This window comes from Pleurodeles waltl, chromosome 9 (assembly GCF_031143425.1).
Source record: "Pleurodeles waltl isolate 20211129_DDA chromosome 9, aPleWal1.hap1.20221129, whole genome shotgun sequence".
NCBI lineage: Eukaryota > Metazoa > Chordata > Amphibia > Caudata > Salamandridae > Pleurodeles > Pleurodeles waltl.
In genome coordinates, this window is record NC_090448.1 from 1,173,669,014 (window position 1) to 1,173,688,036 (window position 19,023).

General features: G+C 47.1%; 1 protein-coding gene across 2 annotated transcripts in view; it reads right to left on the reverse strand.

The window, feature by feature from the left end:
- Nucleotides 1-19,023, reverse strand: part of STRN3 (striatin 3) — an 839,725-nt gene that overhangs the window by 46,731 nt on the left and 773,971 nt on the right. For both annotated transcript variants that reach the window (XM_069209060.1, XM_069209059.1), the window contains one exon: nucleotides 13,615-13,701. In XM_069209060.1, the coding sequence (XP_069065161.1) occupies nucleotides 13,615-13,701 (87 nt within the window). The remainder of the gene's footprint in view (nucleotides 1-13,614; nucleotides 13,702-19,023) is intronic.

Below are 19,023 nucleotides of genomic sequence, written 5' to 3' on the forward strand. Positions count from 1 at the left end.
CACTGCTTGCCAGCTTGTGTGTGCTAGTGAGGACAAAACGAGTAAGTCGACATGGCACTCCCCTCAGGGTGCCATGCCAGCCTCTCACTGCCTATGCAGTATAGGTAAGACACCCCTCTAGCAGGCCTTACAGCCCTAAGGCAGGGTGCACTATACCATAGGTGAGGGTACCAGTGCATGAGCATGGTACCCCTACAGTGTCTAAACAAAACCTTAGACATTGTAAGTGCAGGGTAGCCATAAGAGTATATGGTCTGGGAGTTTGTCAAACACGAACTCCACAGCACCATAATGGCTACACTGAAAACTGGGAAGTTTGGTATCAAACTTCTCAGCACAATAAATGCACACTGATGCCAGTGTACATTTTATTGTAAAATATACCACAGAGGGCACCTTAGAGGTGCCCCCTGAAACTTAACCGACTGTCTGTGTAGGCTGACTAGTTCTAGCAGCCTGCCACAAACCGAGACATGTTGCTGGCCCCATGGGCAGAGTGCCTTTGTCACTCTGAGGCCAGTAACAAAGCCTGCACTGGGTGGAGATGCTAACACCTCCCCCAGGCAGGAATTGTCACACCTGGCGGTGAGCCTCAAAGGCTCACCTCCTTTGTGCCAACCCAGCAGGACACTCCAGCTAGTGGAGTTGCCCGCCCCCTCCGGCCAGGCCCCCACTTTTGGCGGCAAGGCCGGAGAAGATAATGAGAAAAACAAGGAGGAGTCACTGGCCAGTCAGGACAGCCCCTAAGGTGTCCTGAGCTGAGGTGACTCTAACTTTTAGAAATCCTCCATCTTGCAGATGGAGGATTCCCCCAATAGGGTTAGGATTGTGACCCCCTCCCCTTGGGAGGAGGCACAAAGAGGGTGTACCCACCCTCAGGGCTAGTAGCCATTGGCTACTAACCCCCCAGACCTAAACACGCCCTTAAATTTAGTATTTAAGGGCTACCCTGAACCCTAGAACATTAGATTCCTGCAACTACAAGAAGAAGGACTGCCCAGCTGAAAACCCCTGCAGCGGAAGACCAGAAGACGACAACTGCCTTGGCTCCAGAAACTCACCGGCCTGTCTCCTGCCTTCCAAAGATCCTGCTCCAGCGACGCCTTCCGAAGGGACCAGCGACCTCGACATCCTCTGAGGACTGCCCCTGCTTCGAAAAGACAAGAAACTCCCGAGGACAGCGGACCTGCTCTAAGAAAAGCTGCAACTTTGTTTCCAGCAGCTTTAAAGAACCCTGCAAGCTCCCCGCAAGAAGCGTGAGACTTGCAACACTGCACCCGGCGACCCCGACTCGGCTGGTGGAGATCCGACACCTCAGGAGGGACCCCAGGACTACTCTGATACTGTGAGTACCAAAACCTGTCCCCCCTGAGCCCCCACAGCGCCGCCTGCAGAGGGAATCCCGAGGCTTCCCCTGACCGCGACTCTTTGAACCTAAAGTCCCGACACCTGGGAGAGACCCTGCACCCGCAGCCCCCAGGACCTGAAGGACCGGACTTTCACTGGAGGAGTGACCCCCAGGAGTCCCTCTCCCTTGATCAAGTGGAGGTTTCCCCGAGGAACCCCCCCCTTGCCTGCCTGCAGCGCTGAAGAGATCCCGAGATCTCTCATAGACTAACATTGCGAACCCGACGCTTGTTTCTACACTGCACCCGGCCGCCCCCGCGCCGCTGAGGGTGAAATTTCTGTGTGGGCTTGTGTCCCCCCCGGTGCCCTACAAAACCCCCCTGGTCTGCCCTCCGAAGACGCGGGTACTTACCTGCAAGCAGACCGGAACCGGGGCACCCCCTTCTCTCCATTCTAGCCTATGTGTTTTGGGCACCACTTTGAACTCTGCACCTGACCGGCCCTGAGCTGCTGGTGTGGTGACTTTGGGGTTGCTCTGAACCCCCAACGGTGGGCTACCTTGGACCAAGAACTAAGCCCTGTAAGTGTCTTACTTACCTGGTTAACCTAACACATACTTACCTCCCCTAGGAACTGTGAAAATTGCACTAAGTGTCCACTTTTAAAACAGCTATTTGTGAATAACTTGAAAAGTATACATGCAATTTTGATGATTTGAAGTTCCTAAAGTACTTACCTGCAATACCTTTCGAATGAGATATTACATGTAGAATTTGAACCTGTGGTTCTTAAAATAAACTAAGAAAAGATATTTTTCTATATAAAAACCTATTGGCTGGATTTGTCTCTGAGTGTGTGTACCTCATTTATTGTCTATGGGTATGTACAACAAATGCTTAACACTACTCCTTGGATAAGCCTACTGCTCGACCACACTACCACAAAATAGAGCATTAGTATTATCTATTTTTACCACTATTTTACCTCTAAGGGGAACCCTTGGACTCTGTGCATGCTATTCCTTACTTTGAAATAGCACATACAGAGCCAACTTCCTACATTGGTGGATCAGCGGTGGGGTACAAGACTTTGCATTTGCTGGACTACTCAGCCAATACCTGATCACACGACAAATTCCAAAATTGTCATTAGAAATTGATTTTTGCAATTTGAAAAGTTTTCTAAATTCTTAAAAGACCTGCTAGGGCCTTGTGTTAGATCCTGTTTAGCATTTCTTTTAGAGTTTAAAAGTTTGTAAAAGTTTGAATTAGATTCTAGAACCAGTTGTAGATTCTTAAAAAGTATTCCAACTTTTAGAAGCAAAATGTCTAGCACAGATGTGACTGTGGTGGAACTCGACACCACACCTTACCTCCATCTTAAGATGAGGGAGCTAAGGTCACTCTGTAAGATAAAGAAAATAACAATGGGCCCCAAACCTACCAAAATACAGCTCCAGGAGCTTTTGGCAGAGTTTGAAAAGGCCAACCCCTCTGAGGGTGGCAACTCAGAGGAAGAGGATAGTGACTTGGAGGACAATTCCCCCCTACCAGTCCTATCTAGGGAGAACAGGGTCCCTCAAACCCTGACTCCAAAAATAATAGTCAGAGATGCTGGTTCCCTCACAGGAGAGACCAACACCTCTGAAATCACTGAGGATAGCCCCAGTGAAGAGGACATCCAGTTAGCCAGGATGGCCAAAAGATTGGCTTTGGAAAGACAGATCCTAGCCATAGAGAGGGAAAGACAAGAGATGGGCCTAGGACCCATCAATGGTGGCAGCAACATAAATAGGGTCAGAGATTCTCCTGACATGTTGAAAATCCCTAAAGGGATTGTAACTAAATATGAAGATGGTGATGACATCACCAAATGGTTCACAGCTTTTGAGAGGGCTTGTGTAACCAGAAAAGTGAACAGATCTCACTGGGGTGCTCTCCTTTGGGAAATGTTCACAGGAAAGTGTAGGGATAGACTCCTCACACTCTCTGGACAAGATGCAGAATCTTATGACCTCATGAAGGGTACCCTGATTGAGGGCTTTGGATTCTCCACTGAGGAGTATAGGATTAGATTCAGGGGGGCTCAAAAATCCTCGAGCCAGACCTGGGTTGACTTTGTAGACTACTCAGTGAAAACACTAGATGGTTGGATTCAAGGCAGTGGTGTAAGTAATTATGATGGGCTGTACAATTTATTTGTGAAAGAACACCTGTTAAGTAATTGTTTCAATGATAAACTGCATCAGCATCTGGTAGACCTAGGACCAATTTCTCCCCAAGAATTGGGAAAGAAGGCGGACCATTGGGTCAAGACAAGGGTGTCCAAGACTTCAACAGGGGGTGACCAAAAGAAAGGGGTCACAAAGACTCCCCAGGGGAAGGGTGATGAGACAACCAAAACTAAAAATAGTAAAGAGTCTTCTACAGGCCCCCAAAAACCTGCACAGGAGGGTGGGCCCAGAGCCTCTTCACAAAACAATGGGTACAAGGGTAAAAACTTTGATCCCAAAAAGGCCTGGTGTCATAGCTGTAAACAGCATGGACACCAAACTGGAGACAAGGCCTGTCCCAAGAAAGGTTCCACTCCAAACTCCCATCCAGGTAACACTGGTATGGCTAGTCTCCAAGTGGGGTCAACAGTGTGCCCAGAGCAAATCAGGGTCCACACTGAAGCTACTCTAGTTTCTGAGGGTGGGGTGGATTTAGCCACACTAGCTGTCTGGCCGCCTAACATGCAAAAATACAGACAGCAACTCTTAATTAATGGGACTAGAATAGAGGGCCTGAGGGATACAGGTGCCAGTGTCACCATGGTGACAGAGAAACTGGTTTCCCCTGGCCAATACCTGACTGGAAAAACTTACACAGTCACCAACGCTGACAATCAGAGAAAAGTACATCCCATGGCAATGGTTACTTTAGAATGGGGAGGGGTCAATGGCCTGAAACAGGTGGTGGTCTCCTCAAATATCCCAGTGGACTGTCTGCTTGGAAATGACCTGGAGTCCTCAGCATGGGCTGAGGTAGAACTAAAAACCCATGCAGCAATGCTGGGTATCCCTGAACTGGTGTGTGTGAAAACAAGAGCACAGTGCAAGGCACAGGGTGAACAAGTAGAGCTGGAGTCTGGAAGAATGGCCCAGCCTACCAAGAGGAAAGGAAAGTCAGTTGGGAAACCAACTGCAACACAGCAAAAGAAAGGGAACCTCTCTTCTCAGGAAGAAGTTCTGCCCTCTGAGGGAACTGAGCCTTTGGAGCTTGAACCTTATCAGGTTGAGCTCTTAGGCCCAGGGGGACCCTCAAGGGAGGAGCTGTGTAAGGGACAAGAAACCTGTCCCTCTCTTGAAGGCCTTAGGCAGCAAGCTGCTGAAGAGTCCAAAGGCAAGAAAACTGGAACGCATAGGGTCTATTGGGAAGATGGACTCCTGTACACTGAGGCCAGAGACCCCAAACCTGGTGCCACTAGGAGAGTGGTAGTGCCTCAGCTGTTCAGGAAGTTCATCCTAACATTGGCCCATGACATTCCCCTTGCTGGACATTTGGGACAAACCAAGACGTGGGAGAGGTTAGTCAACCACTTCTACTGGCCCAATATGTCCAACATGGTTAAGGAGTTTTGCCTTTCCTGCCCCACCTGTCAAGCCAGTGGTAAGACAGGTGGGCATCCAAAGGCCCCCCTCATTCCACTTCCAGTGGTGGGGGTGCCCTTTGAAAGAGTGGGTGTGGACATAGTTGGTCCACTAGAACCTCCCACAGCCTCAGGAAATATGTATATCCTGGTAGTAGTGGATCATGCTACCAGGTATCCTGAAGCTATTCCCCTTAGGTCGACTACTGCCCCTGCAGTAGCCAAGGCCCTCATTGGTATCTTTACCAGAGTGGGTTTCCCTAAGGAGGTGGTGTCTGACAGAGGTACCAACTTCATGTCAGCATACCTAAAGCACATGTGGAATGAGTGTGGGGTGACTTATAAATTCACTACACCATACCATCCACAAACTAATGGCTTAGTTGAGAGATTCAACAAGACATTAAAGGGCATGATCATGGGGCTCCCAGAAAAACTCAAAAGGAGATGGGATGTCCTCTTGCCATGTCTGCTTTTCGCTTACAGAGAGGTGCCACAGAAGGGAGTAGGATTCTCACCCTTTGAACTTCTGTTTGGTCATCCTGTAAGGGGACCACTTGCCCTTGTTAAAGAAGGCTGGGAGAGACCTCTCCATGAGCCTAAACAGGACATAGTGGACTATGTACTTGGCCTTCGCTCTAGAATGGCAGAGTACATGGAAAAGGCAACCAAAAACCTTGAGGCCAGCCAACAGCTCCAGAAGTTTTGGTATGACCAAAAGGCTGCACTGGTTGAGTTCCAACCAGGGCAGAAAGTCTGGGTTCTGGAGCCTGTGGCTCCCAGGGCACTCCAGGACAAATGGAGTGGCCCTTACCCAGTACTAGAAAGGAAGAGTCAGGTCACCTACTTGGTGGACCTGGGCACAAGCAGGAGCCCCAAGAGGGTGATCCATGTGAACCGCCTTAAGCTCTTCCATGACAGGGCTGATGTGAATCTGTTGATGGTAACAGATGAGGATCAGGAGGCAGAGAGTGAACCTCTCCCTGATCTTCTGTCATCAGACCCAAAAGATGGCACAGTAGATGGAGTGATCTACTCAGACACCCTCTCTGGCCAACAGCAAGCTGATTGTAGGAGAGTCCTACAACAGTTTCCTGAACTCTTCTCCTTAACCCCTGGTCAGACACCCCTGTGTACCCATGATGTGGACACAGGAGACAGCATGCCTGTCAAGAACAAAATCTTTAGACAGTCTGACCATGTTAAGGAAAGCATCAAGGTGGAAGTCCACAAGATGCTGGAATTGGGAGTGATTGAGCGCTCTGACAGCCCCTGGGCTAGCCCAGTGGTCTTAGTCCCCAAACCTCACACCAAAGATGGAAAGAAAGAGATGAGGTTTTGTGTGGACTACAGGGGGCTCAATTCTGTCACCAAGACAGATGCTCATCCAATTCCAAGAGCTGATGAGCTCATAGACAAATTAGGTGCTGCCAAATTCCTAAGTACCTTTGACTTGACAGCAGGGTACTGGCAAATAAAAATGGCACCTGGAGCAAAAGAGAAAACAGCATTCTCCACACCTGATGGGCATTATCAGTTTACTGTTATGCCCTTTGGTTTAAAGAATGCCCCTGCCACCTTCCAAAGGTTGGTGAATCAAGTCCTTGCTGGCTTGGAGTCCTTTAGCACAGCTTATCTTGATGATATTGCTGTCTTTAGCTCCACCTGGCAGGATCACCTGGTCCACCTGAGGAAGGTTTTGAAGGCTCTGCAATCTGCAGGCCTCTCTATCAAGGCATCCAAATGCCAGATAGGGCAGGGAACTGTGGTTTACTTGGGACACCTTGTAGGTGGAGGCCAAGTTCAGCCACTCCAACCCAAGATCCAGACTATTCTGGACTGGGTAGCTCCAAAAACCCAGACTCAAGTCAGGGCATTCCTTGGCTTGACTGGGTACTACAGGAGGTTTGTGAAGGGATATGGATCCATTGTGACAGCCCTCACTGAACTCACCTCCAAGAAAATGCCCAAGAAAGTAAACTGGACTGTGGAATGCCAACAGGCCTTTGACACCCTGAAACAGGCAATGTGCTCAGCACCAGTTCTCAAAGCTCCAGATTATTCTAAGCAGTTCATTGTGCAGACTGATGCCTCTGAACATGGGATAGGGGCAGTTTTGTCCCAAACAAATGAAGATGGCCTTGACCAGCCTGTTGCTTTCATTAGCAGGAGGTTACTCCCCAGGGAGCAGCGTTGGAGTGCCATTGAGAGGGAGGCCTTTGCTGTGGTTTGGTCCCTGAAGAAGCTGAGACCATACCTCTTTGGGACTCACTTCCTAGTTCAAACTGACCACAGACCTCTCAAATGGCTGATGCAAATGAAAGGTGAAAATCCTAAACTGTTGAGGTGGTCCATCTCCCTACAGGGAATGGACTTTATAGTGGAACACAGACCTGGGACTGCCCATGCCAATGCAGATGGCCTTTCCAGGTTCTTCCACTTAGAAAATGAAGACTCTCTTGGGAAAGGTTAGTCTCATCCTCTTTCGTTTGGGGGGGGGTTGTGTAAGGAAATGCCTCCTTGGCATGGTTGCCCCCTGACTTTTTGCCTTTGCTGATGCTATGTTTACAATTGAAAGTGTGCTGAGGCCTGCTAACCAGGCCCCAGCACCAGTGTTCTTTCCCTAACCTGTACTTTTGTATCCACAATTGGCAGACCCTGGCATCCAGATAAGTCCCTTGTAACTGGTACTTCTAGTACCAAGGGCCCTGATGCCAAGGAAGGTCTCTAAGGGCTGCAGCATGTCTTATGCCACCCTGGAGACCTCTCACTCAGCACAGACACACTGCTTGCCAGCTTGTGTGTGCTAGTGAGGACAAAACGAGTAAGTCGACATGGCACTCCCCTCAGGGTGCCATGCCAGCCTCTCACTGCCTATGCAGTATAGGTAAGACACCCCTCTAGCAGGCCTTACAGCCCTAAGGCAGGGTGCACTATACCATAGGTGAGGGTACCAGTGCATGAGCATGGTACCCCTACAGTGTCTAAACAAAACCTTAGACATTGTAAGTGCAGGGTAGCCATAAGAGTATATGGTCTGGGAGTTTGTCAAACACGAACTCCACAGCACCATAATGGCTACACTGAAAACTGGGAAGTTTGGTATCAAACTTCTCAGCACAATAAATGCACACTGATGCCAGTGTACATTTTATTGTAAAATACACCACAGAGGGCACCTTAGAGGTGCCCCCTGAAACTTAACCGACTGTCTGTGTAGGCTGACTAGTTCTAGCAGCCTGCCACAAACCGAGACATGTTGCTGGCCCCATGGGCAGAGTGCCTTTGTCACTCTGAGGCCAGTAACAAAGCCTGCACTGGGTGGAGATGCTAACACCTCCCCCAGGCAGGAATTGTCACACCTGGCGGTGAGCCTCAAAGGCTCACCTCCTTTGTGCCAACCCAGCAGGACACTCCAGCTAGTGGAGTTGCCCGCCCCCTCCGGCCAGGCCCCCACTTTTGGCGGCAAGGCCGGAGAAGATAATGAGAAAAACAAGGAGGAGTCACTGGCCAGTCAGGACAGCCCCTAAGGTGTCCTGAGCTGAGGTGACTAACTTTTAGAAATCCTCCATCTTGCAGATGGAGGATTCCCCCAATAGGGTTAGGATTGTGACCCCCTCCCCATGGGAGGAGGCACAAAGAGGGTGTACCCACCCTCAGGGCTAGTAGCCATTGGCTACTAACCCCCCAGACCTAAACACGCCCTTAAATTTAGTATTTAAGGGCTACCCTGAACCCTAGAAAATTAGATTCCTGCAACTACAAGAAGAAGGACTGCCCAGCTGAAAACCCCTGCAGCGGAAGACCAGAAGACGACAACTGCCTTGGCTCCAGAAACTCACCGGCCTGTCTCCTGCCTTCCAAAGATCCTGCTCCAGCGACGCCTTCCGAAGGGACCAGCGACCTCGACATCCTCTGAGGACTGCCCCTGCTTCGAAAAGACAAGAAACTCCCGAGGACAGCGGACCTGCTCCAAGAAAAGCTGCAACTTTGTTTCCAGCAGCTTTAAAGAACCCTGCAAGCTCCCCGCAAGAAGCGTGAGACTTGCAACACTGAACCCGGCGACCCCGACTCGGCTGGTGGAGATCCGACACCTCAGGAGGGACCCCAGGACTACTCTGATACTGTGAGTACCAAAACCTGTCCCCCCTGAGCCCCCACAGCGCCGCCTGCAGAGGGAATCCCGAGGCTTCCCCTGACCGCGACTCTTTGAACCTAAAGTCCCGACACCTGGGAGAGACCCTGCACCCGCAGCCCCCAGGACCTGAAGGACCGGACTTTCACTTGAGGAGTGACCCCCAGGAGTCCCTCTCCCTTGATCAAGTGGAGGTTTCCCCGAGGAACCCCCCCCTTGCCTGCCTGCAGCGCTGAAGAGATCCCGAGATCTCTCATAGACTAACATTGCGAACCCGACGCTTGTTTCTACACTGCACCCGGCCGCCCCCGCGCCGCTGAGGGTGAAATTTCTGTGTGGGCTTGTGTCCCCCCCGGTGCCCTACAAAACCCCCCTGGTCTGCCCTCCGAAGACGCGGGTACTTACCTGCAAGCAGACCGGAACCGGGGCACCCCCTTCTCTCCATTCTAGCCTATGTGTTTTGGGCACCACTTTGAACTCTGCACCTGACCGGCCCTGAGCTGCTGGTGTGGTGACTTTGGGGTTGCTCTGAACCCCCAACGGTGGGCTACCTTGGACCAAGAACTAAGCCCTGTAAGTGTCTTACTTACCTGGTTAACCTAACACATACTTACCTCCCCTAGGAACTGTGAAAATTGCACTAAGTGTCCACTTTTAAAACAGCTATTTGTGAATAACTTGAAAAGTATACATGCAATTTTGATGATTTGAAGTTCCTAAAGTACTTACCTGCAATACCTTTCGAATGAGATATTACATGTAGAATTTGAACCTGTGGTTCTTAAAATAAACTAAGAAAAGATATTTTTCTATATAAAAACCTATTGGCTGGATTTGTCTCTGAGTGTGTGTACCTCATTTATTGTCTATGGGTATGTACAACAAATGCTTAACACTACTCCTTGGATAAGCCTACTGCTCGACCACACTACCACAAAATAGAGCATTAGTATTATCTATTTTTACCACTATTTTACCTCTAAGGGGAACCCTTGGACTCTGTGCATGCTATTCCTTACTTTGAAATAGCACATACAGAGCCAACTTCCTACAGTGGGGTTTGGGGGTAAGTGCAGCTTTTGAAAGTCAAGGTATTTTCTTATTGTGGAAGCATGGCTGACATTTTATTCCTTTTCTCACTTGTGTTTTGCTGTAGTCTTGGCACTGGACTCTGAAGATTGACCCTGATCATACTCAAACTGTCTTGGAGGGTAGTGTGGTCTGGTAGGGTCTTGTGCTCAATATTAAGAGAAACACCCTCCACAGGCTTGGTTCTTCCTAAGTCACAAAAGGAAGAGGAAATGGGACATCTGTAATCTAATGCTCCAAAGAAGCAGGCCATGTCTTTGTCCAGCTTAAAATTTTGCACGCCGTAAGCCACATAATACACATATAAAGGTTGCTCAACAAAAGGCATAAATTCTTTGTCTGGTTCTCCAGACGGAAAGAAGTTCACCATAGAAATCCCGGTCAGCCTAAGACTGCTGCTACTATGAACTAACTGATACCGATGTTAGAAACGTCCTTTGCTATGTCTATACTAGTGCATGATGCATTTTCACATTCTTTGGCAACAGCCTTAGCTTCTTCCCTTCTGCCCTCTGGGGCGAAACGGAGTAGGGGCAAAATGGCATGCATAGTGTTCCAGAATGATCTGAGCATTCACTTCTTTGATGAAGGGATGCAGTCATTGAGGATACCCTGCGCACCAAGTTGTCAATGTGTTTGCCATCCCTGTCTGAAAGGCTGATGCCAGAGTGACTGGATTCTTCAATCAGCTTTGAGACACTGCCATGATTACAGAGTCATGGTTGAGACTGCCAGTCAAGCATGTCAAGTGCAGACTATGATGTACTATTTTTCCCCCCAAGGCAGGGGCACCACCTGCCTAACATGAGGTACCTGGCAGATGCATCAGCAGGAGACCTGATCAGACGGAATCGAAAATGGGGATGGATATAGTTATGCAAGGGTACACATTTAAAATCATAAGTCATTGGAAGGCCAAACATTTTTGCTGCTGTTTCCTGTACAGCATGACAACAGGCAATGTCATATGGAGGTAATTCATCCTGCACTGGTGATTTATTCCAGCCTCTAGTAAGAATGTAGTGCCTCAACTTTATTATGCAGATGATTGTCCTGCTGTTCCCGAAAAAGTTCACCCTCATTTTCCCTATGTGACATTTGGTCTGAGTCATAAGTGTTCTGTTCCCCCATGTCCCTCGCTTGGTGTCTGTGGGCAAAGTGGCAGTGGAAAGGCAAGTATCTCCAGAGGAGGATGTGGCAGTGGTGGTTTTGCTCCCATACGGAGGAGATGGCATCGGAGTTTGCGGTTACTCTGAAAGTAACTTTTGAAATGTGTTTAGCTTCTGTTAGAGTGTGCTCATGAATGCCACCAGCACTTGCATTATCAGTGGTTCTCTGAAAGGATGCCGTGAACAAGCTTTGTTATAGCTGCTAAAGCAGCAGTGGCCACAGCAAATCTTAAGGAGAGGGGAGGGAGGCTAATAAATAAAAAACAAAAACCACACAATAATAAAACAAAATGACAAAAAAATTACCTCTTGCTGTCGCTGCTGTCTCGCTCTTCTTCTGGTCACCCAGCACTCATTGGGACACCAGCACTGGCTCCCCAGCAATCCTGGTGCTGCTTTTATGCTAAATTCATCATCAAAGCAGCATCAGGATTGGTCAGAGCAGCTTGGACTGCCGCTCAGACACTGCCCTGGGGTCTTTGCAGTTTCCTTCCCTGGCAATGTTCTGAAGTGGATATTCATATTAAAATTCATCCTCATCGGGTCCTCTTCAAATTCAACTATTTAGCGTACAGCAAAGTGAGCAGAACTATAGGTTGTGTCCGACACTTGCTTTTGGATGCTGTCATCAGCCTCCAGTACTAAATCCATTATCTGGACCAGAAGGTGCACAAAAATTGTCAGGGGACGTTGCAGGAAAGAAGGCTACAACATAATTCCTGTCATCGAATACGTCTTGTTAACAACAGGTGTCAGCTGTCAACAAGGTGGTTATATCTGTCAACAGTGGGCTGAATGTCACTGTCGATGGAAGGTCATCATTTAGGAGTTGTCATTGAGCAGGTTACCGTCACCTAGTGTGAATGCACTGCGGGCAGTTTTTTTTTTTTTTTTTTTTTTAAACTTGTTGAGAACAGTGGGGTAACCTTCAATAGGTACGTCGTGGACAGTGGAGCTCTATAAGTCCGAGTGGAAGCCAGAATAGTTGGATTTACACACATTTTCTTGCACCACATGTTCCTTACCCATTAACGACTATTTTGAGGAAAAATTCAGCTGATAATTTGAGGAGGTGGCTGTGGATGCTTTTGGAGTAAATTTCAGCTGCGGAACCACAAAAGATTCCTTTTTTTAATCCTCCCTTGTGGAATTGCTTGGTATGGCACTTTTCACTGAATCATCCTCAGAGGAGGAGCATACCCTTTGGAGGTGGGATTCTCTTCCATTCCCATAAATAAACAGCCAACTTAATTTCACTGTCTTCAAGTACTTGTGGGATAAACGTTTTAGATATTTTGTGTTAAAATGTTTCAAGAGTCCGAGAAAGTCAATAAATGCACCGGAAATTGCAGCAAGACATTAAGCAAACTTTTTCTTTCTCAGTCATTGTAGCAGTTGGTGACAGCGGTCCCTCTGGGTCTGTCCTCAGGTGAAAAACCTCTGACATTCCTTAAAAACAGTTCACAGCTGTTTGAAAGCTGTAGAAAGAGCTAGCTGTAATCCAGGGAGGATGACATTAGGATTCAAAGGTGGCTAGTATAAGGTGAAATAAAGGTTAGAGCACAGTTCTTCTCAGTTATGTGCAGTAGGAAGCTGAGTTATGGCAGCCTTTAGTGAGAGGAGGAGAGTTCGGCACTTCCACCTCACTGGCTGAGTTTAAGCTTGTTTCAAATGAGGTAGATATGTTACTAAGCAATCACTGCTGTTAAAGCATATGCCGAATTTAACAATGTTTCCCGCTACTTACAATTATCTGGGATTCCCAGCCTGATGGGGGGAATGATTAAACTATGTGAAAATATGAACGACCCAATGGCTGCGGAAAAAGAAATCTATTCTGTTGTGTGTTGTGGAATTCTGTGAACTCTGATGTTGTCCTGGTATCTGCACTTTGCACCCGCCATTACAAATGCGTTTCAATCATCTGTTATCAAAGCATTCTAGGATCTTCACTAATGCCAAAAGTATAACTCGAGTTAAAAAGAAGTCTACCAACCTAAGTCCCTCAGGGTTTGGGTGAAAGGAAGTAAATTAAAATAAAGTATTTTAATTCAGCAAAAACACAACAACCAATATAGCTATTTGAGCTGTAGAGTACACCCCATTACAGCTGTAGGTTTTTGTTCAATCCAAGTTTATTTTCCTGGCTGAGAAAGAGGAAAGGCAAGGAAAAGGAGCAAGCTATGACACCACACAAGTGCTAAGTGATGATGACTGTAACAATAATAATAAAGGGTGACTTACTTCCTGACATCAAGTAGATTCCATTAGGGTCAACGGCTAGGCTTGTCACAGAATCCAGGTGAGCAACCATAGAATGTATCATTTTACCTGCAAACAGATATAAATAAAAGCTGTGGTATGCATACACATGCAAGAAACAAAATGTGTAGGTTAGCATTTCGCTTTTTATCCACTGGACCACAACATTCTTCCAACTCTATCCCTTGGCATTGACTGTGATTTGGGGTATTCTGCTCTGGGTATGGTGAATAGAAATCAGTCTAACAAATACAACAACTGCGGCGTGTCCTCTATCTTACACTTGCTGCCTAGCAACCGCAGCTTGCCGAAATAACAAGCGGAATAGAGGCTGAGCCAAGTGTACAGGGCAAGCATTTGTGATGTAAAGATGCTATTTTTGTATTAGGAGTAATAAAAGTTAGAGAACGGTAAGAAAAATGGTTACGTATCTGCAATAATGGTTTTGCTGCTTGACAATCTTCAAGATTCAAATAAGGTGCAGTATTAAGCTATCACGTGGTTGAGTCTGTGTTTAAATACAAGCACTGGCAAAACCAACAGGTGTGGCCTATGCAAAATCTACCGGCTTTGGCATTCACATAATTAAGTATTGATTGGTGCAATGGACAAAAGTGACATGTATTTTTGGTCTACATGGTCACAGCCTGTGACAGAAAGCAATGTGAACATGTAAGCCACCAGCTGAAACTTGCATTACACACTGTATAAGATAGACTGCTAGAACATGTGCAAAACGTATGTTTGCCACATTGCATGACAACTCCATTTCAGTCTGAAAACCAATCAACCAAACCAAGTGCATTTGTGCAATTACTAGACAACAAAACAACTAAATCCCAAATATCACCCAGGAAACATCAAACACTACCTGTATGAATGTGTATTGGAAACACGCTCTTCTGTAAACACCTTACATTTTAGGTGATATAGGTGTTTGTGTTATAGGTATTCTCCTGAAAAAGGGCCATTGGGTCCGAAATGCATTGGAGTGCAATAATGGTGTTCACCCTTTACGTTTAAGAGTAACAGTCCAGTTATGACCATCATAGATGGGATGTAGAATGTGAATTGCACAATTCTGAAATCGTGAATTTATAGAAGTTTTGATTATTATACAATTTGAAGTTCCATAATAAGAGTATAATAAACTTATGAAATGCAAGAATATGTTTCTTTGAAAGTAATGTAGCCGGTGGATGTCGGGCATCTAGTAAATAGGTGCTCCCGGGACTATTCCTCGCATCAGGGGCAGCCATTCAAGGTAATGCTACATGTGGAAAGTGGGCAGCACACACTATGAGGTAGCAGTATCCGGAATATGCACAATTTTCCTCAAGGTCAGAATCTGTTTCATATTTTTCTTGAGCCTAATCTGCCTTAATAGCTTCTTTAGCAGAACTTATTCCCATTTCCTCGATAGTTGAAGCCATTATCTTCTAACTAGAAAGCATGGATTCTTCTAATGCCTCCCTCTTAACTCCAGTATACCAAGATGACCTGTTCTCTATGAAGCAGAATGTATGATGTAGCATTAACACCTACAGGCATAACAGTCTTTAGACACATGATCCCGAGTTAAACACAACATACATAATGGGTTTATCTTGTTGGAAGCAAAATTATGGTTGTAAGTTGCGCAAAACTTGAATGAGCTACTTCAGCTCCAGAAAGAGGTTACAGCAACCCAAAGTAAGCAACTACACACACATACACTCTACGACCGAGCTGAAGGACCTTGTCCCAAAAACCTGATATTTTCAAGTGATGTCTGCTTTACGCTTTCACTTATTTAGCACACATTGCATTTCATTGTGCACTTTTCAATATATAAATGCATGTTACATTCAATATTGGCTGTGCATGCTTATCATAAAGCGTTTGCTTTATTAACATTGATATTCCACCAAGCAGTCGACTTGTGGAATGCGACTTGTCATCCGCAAGAGTATCCAGCTGCTGGCAGGGCCAAGGGTCTCAGTCGAAGAGCCAAATTTCATTACCATGTTACATTCAATATTAGTTGTGCATGCTTATCATAAGGCGTTTGCTTTATTAACATTCCACCAATCAATCAGTCGGCCTGTGGAATGCAACTTGTCACCCATGGGAGTATCCTGGTGCTGGCAGGGTCTAGGGTCTCAGTCGAAGAGCCAGGTTTTCAGCACCCTACAGATTCCTGTAGAGTAGGTGAAATCCTGAAGTGTATGGGGAGGCCGTTCCAGGCTTTGGCTGTGAGGTAGGAGAAAGAGTGTCCGCCCGCACTGTATGCAGGAGGTACTGGCAGGGTGAGGGAGGCGGAGTGGAGTTGTCTGGAGGATTTGTGGGATCTTAGGCAGTGATTGATGTAGGCGGGTCCAACTGTTCATATATCACGTATCAATGCGGATTATAATATGCATCTGATTTTAGTTAATGCGCAAGAGAACTTGTATGTTAATTCTTCATTTTTACACCATTAATCACAAGGCCTACCCTTTTAATAACTAGAAAAGGGTACCTATGTCTGATGCAGAGGCGTGTTTGAAGAGAGATGTCTTCAGCTTTCCTAGGGAGCCTTCTTCGAGCCATGTACTGTAAACATTTTAATGGAAGGCCAAGCTTTATATATGCATTTTGTTATCCAGCGAAGGCACGAATAATGGCCATCAAGGGAACTTGCATAGATGTTATGGTTTAGCCAGGGACTTGACTGGAAAATGTTGTTTTACCAAACTTTAGATATAATGAATAACATTTGAATATCGTAAAAAACCGTGCAATTCTTTTTAATATACTGTTTGGCTGCTTTATCACAACCATTGTGTTTATTTTTCTAGTAACACCAGTTCATATATATGATAGATTAGGACATTATTTTTAACAAAGATACGGATTTCTTGTGTGTGTTCATCCATGGGGAAAGACGCTCTAGAACTTACTAATAAAAGAATCATGCAGCCTTGCAGGACTGATTGTTACCCTCATTCATATGCTTTTCTAACATGTTGCAGGAGGTATGTGAGATGTAGTGCATATGACACCCTCGTGCACATTAGTAAGCTGGCTAAGCATCTGCTTTCCTGAGGTCCCTGAGAAGCACAAGTCTCTTCTAGATACAGCGTTACCGAAGGTAAGTAACTTGTTCATCTGATAGGCTTCTATGGTAGGGTGAGAGATCAAGCCAGTGTCTGGTGTATAACCCACTGGGATCCACCAGGTCCTCATACCAGTTTTCCTCTGTGTCATTTAGGGGATGCTGGTATCCAAAAGGGTCATCAAACCCCTACCATTAGTCTCCCTTTCCAGGCCTAGTTACTGAAAAAGACACAGGCTCCAACTCTGAAGGCATGTTCCCAAGTCAGTGCTGGTGCCCAAGTCAGGAATGACGATGGTGATGATGCTGCAGTGGAGTGTCGGTGGCGATGCGAGTGTTGTTACTGGAGCAGGTGCTGAGAAAGGTCATGGTCTCATGGGTAGCACCATTCTAGATCTGGCACTGGGTACAAGGGGCCAGACTGCTGCTGAGGGAGAACTCGCTGGTGAGAATCCAGTAAGGGGCCCCTCCCAAACCCATGGGGCCTGAAAGCACTGCAGAGGGGTCAGGCCACCCAAATATGAGGTGCATTGCCTCACAGAACTCTTAGATGGGCGGGGGTCGCTCCAGCTCTAGGAAAGTCAGGAAGATGTGGCATGGACCTTGGTGCAGGCTCTGCAGAGGAGCAGGGACGGGAGTGCCAATGCTCCTGTGTCTTATCTAATGATTTTGAATGGTGCAGCAAAGTCCAAGACCTCTTTTACTTCTTTTGTGGTGGGACTTACCTAATGACTTGGATCCAGAATTGACCATCAGGTGCAGCTCTGTGAACAGTCCCTGGACCTTTGGATTACTGGGATTGTGAATGTCGCAGGGTCGTCTGACACCTGGTAACAAGGCAGACAATCCAAACCATGCCCATCGGATTGAGGAACTAGAGGGGGTCCTTAGAAGACACAGGGAAAGAATCTTAAATCGCCGACTCCACTGGCACCATACCCTGCGTCCGGGGTTGACCGATCGACATCAGAAGGTTCGTCAAATGACTCTGGTGAGATGACAATGGGGCACAGAGTGAAATCGAGTGGACTACTTGACTGCGACAATGGAGCCGGTAAAGAAGAATCAGGCACAGAAGGTGGAAGTTGTAGGAGGCCGTGCACCGGCGCCAAAACAACTCCAGACACGGAGTTGGAGGGGGCCTGACGGGCACAGAGGACAAAGCCTTTATGAAGATCCAGTCGGGCACCCTCCACCTCCTTAGGGATCCAAGGCGCTCCAGAGAAAGGGGTAGGCCCAAAAATTGCATGCAAGGATGAGTAATAATCCAGCATCTGGGCCAGAGTCAGCCGGGCGCCAGGTAAATCTGGGAGATGCTTGGTGGGTTACTGCACGGACTCGTCGTCAGAAGAACGGGAGGAGCCGTGTGTGGTCGGTGAAGCCGGGGGAGGACGCGACGGACTACAGCAGACGCTTACCTTGAGACGATTAAGCGACACGCAAACGACTCCTAGAGTGTTTGCGTAGATAGGTCTTGGAAGCAGAAGGACTCAGACGCCTACGGGAGTCCTGGGAAGACTGAGACAACCGCAGCACAAGGAGCTTCACCCATTGCTCCCTCAAAGCTGTCGGCCTCAAATGATGACAGGTGTCGCAATCATCGGTGTTGTGATGGATGCCTAAGCACCACATACAGACAGAATGGGGGTCCGTGACCGTCATTTGTCGAGCACAGAACCCACAGGGGTTAAAGCCAGAAGGCATACACATTGTTCCATCAGATGAAATCATCAAAAAAAGGAAGCCAAACGGCCAGGGGAACCGCTTCTCTGAATCTGCGTTGTATTGCAGAAAAGGAACTGACGTCAGCACGTTGAAGGAGGGATTATATGGACTCAGTCGACTTCATATCCGGTGGATGATGTCAATCCAGAGCCGCACGTGGACCTCTACCAATGCCCAGAGCTCCTGCTAAAAAGTTTTCCCAGATCCAGCCTGGCACCTGGGTAGAATTCCAAGGTAAGGAGTCTGCGGCTAGTTGTCTCAATCAGATACAGGTTGGCAGATGATCTTTCTAGAAAACATAAAGATGGTTTCCTTTAAATTCTAAGCAAAGTCCTCTTTACTAACCAAATTATTAATACTTTGACTGGTACTTTATACCTAGCAGGCTTTGAATCCTCCCCTGTTGTCCTGTGAAAGATGCCTGTTGTTGGGCTCAAGCTGTGATGCTCGACAAAAAAAAAAATAGTGATTCTTCTAATTTCAGAAATATCTTCATTTCATATTCTTTTCCTGTAAATATGCAGCTACTGCAGACAGACTGACACAGTGAAGTGTAATCTAACCTGGTCTTTTTCAAAATAAGCAGATAT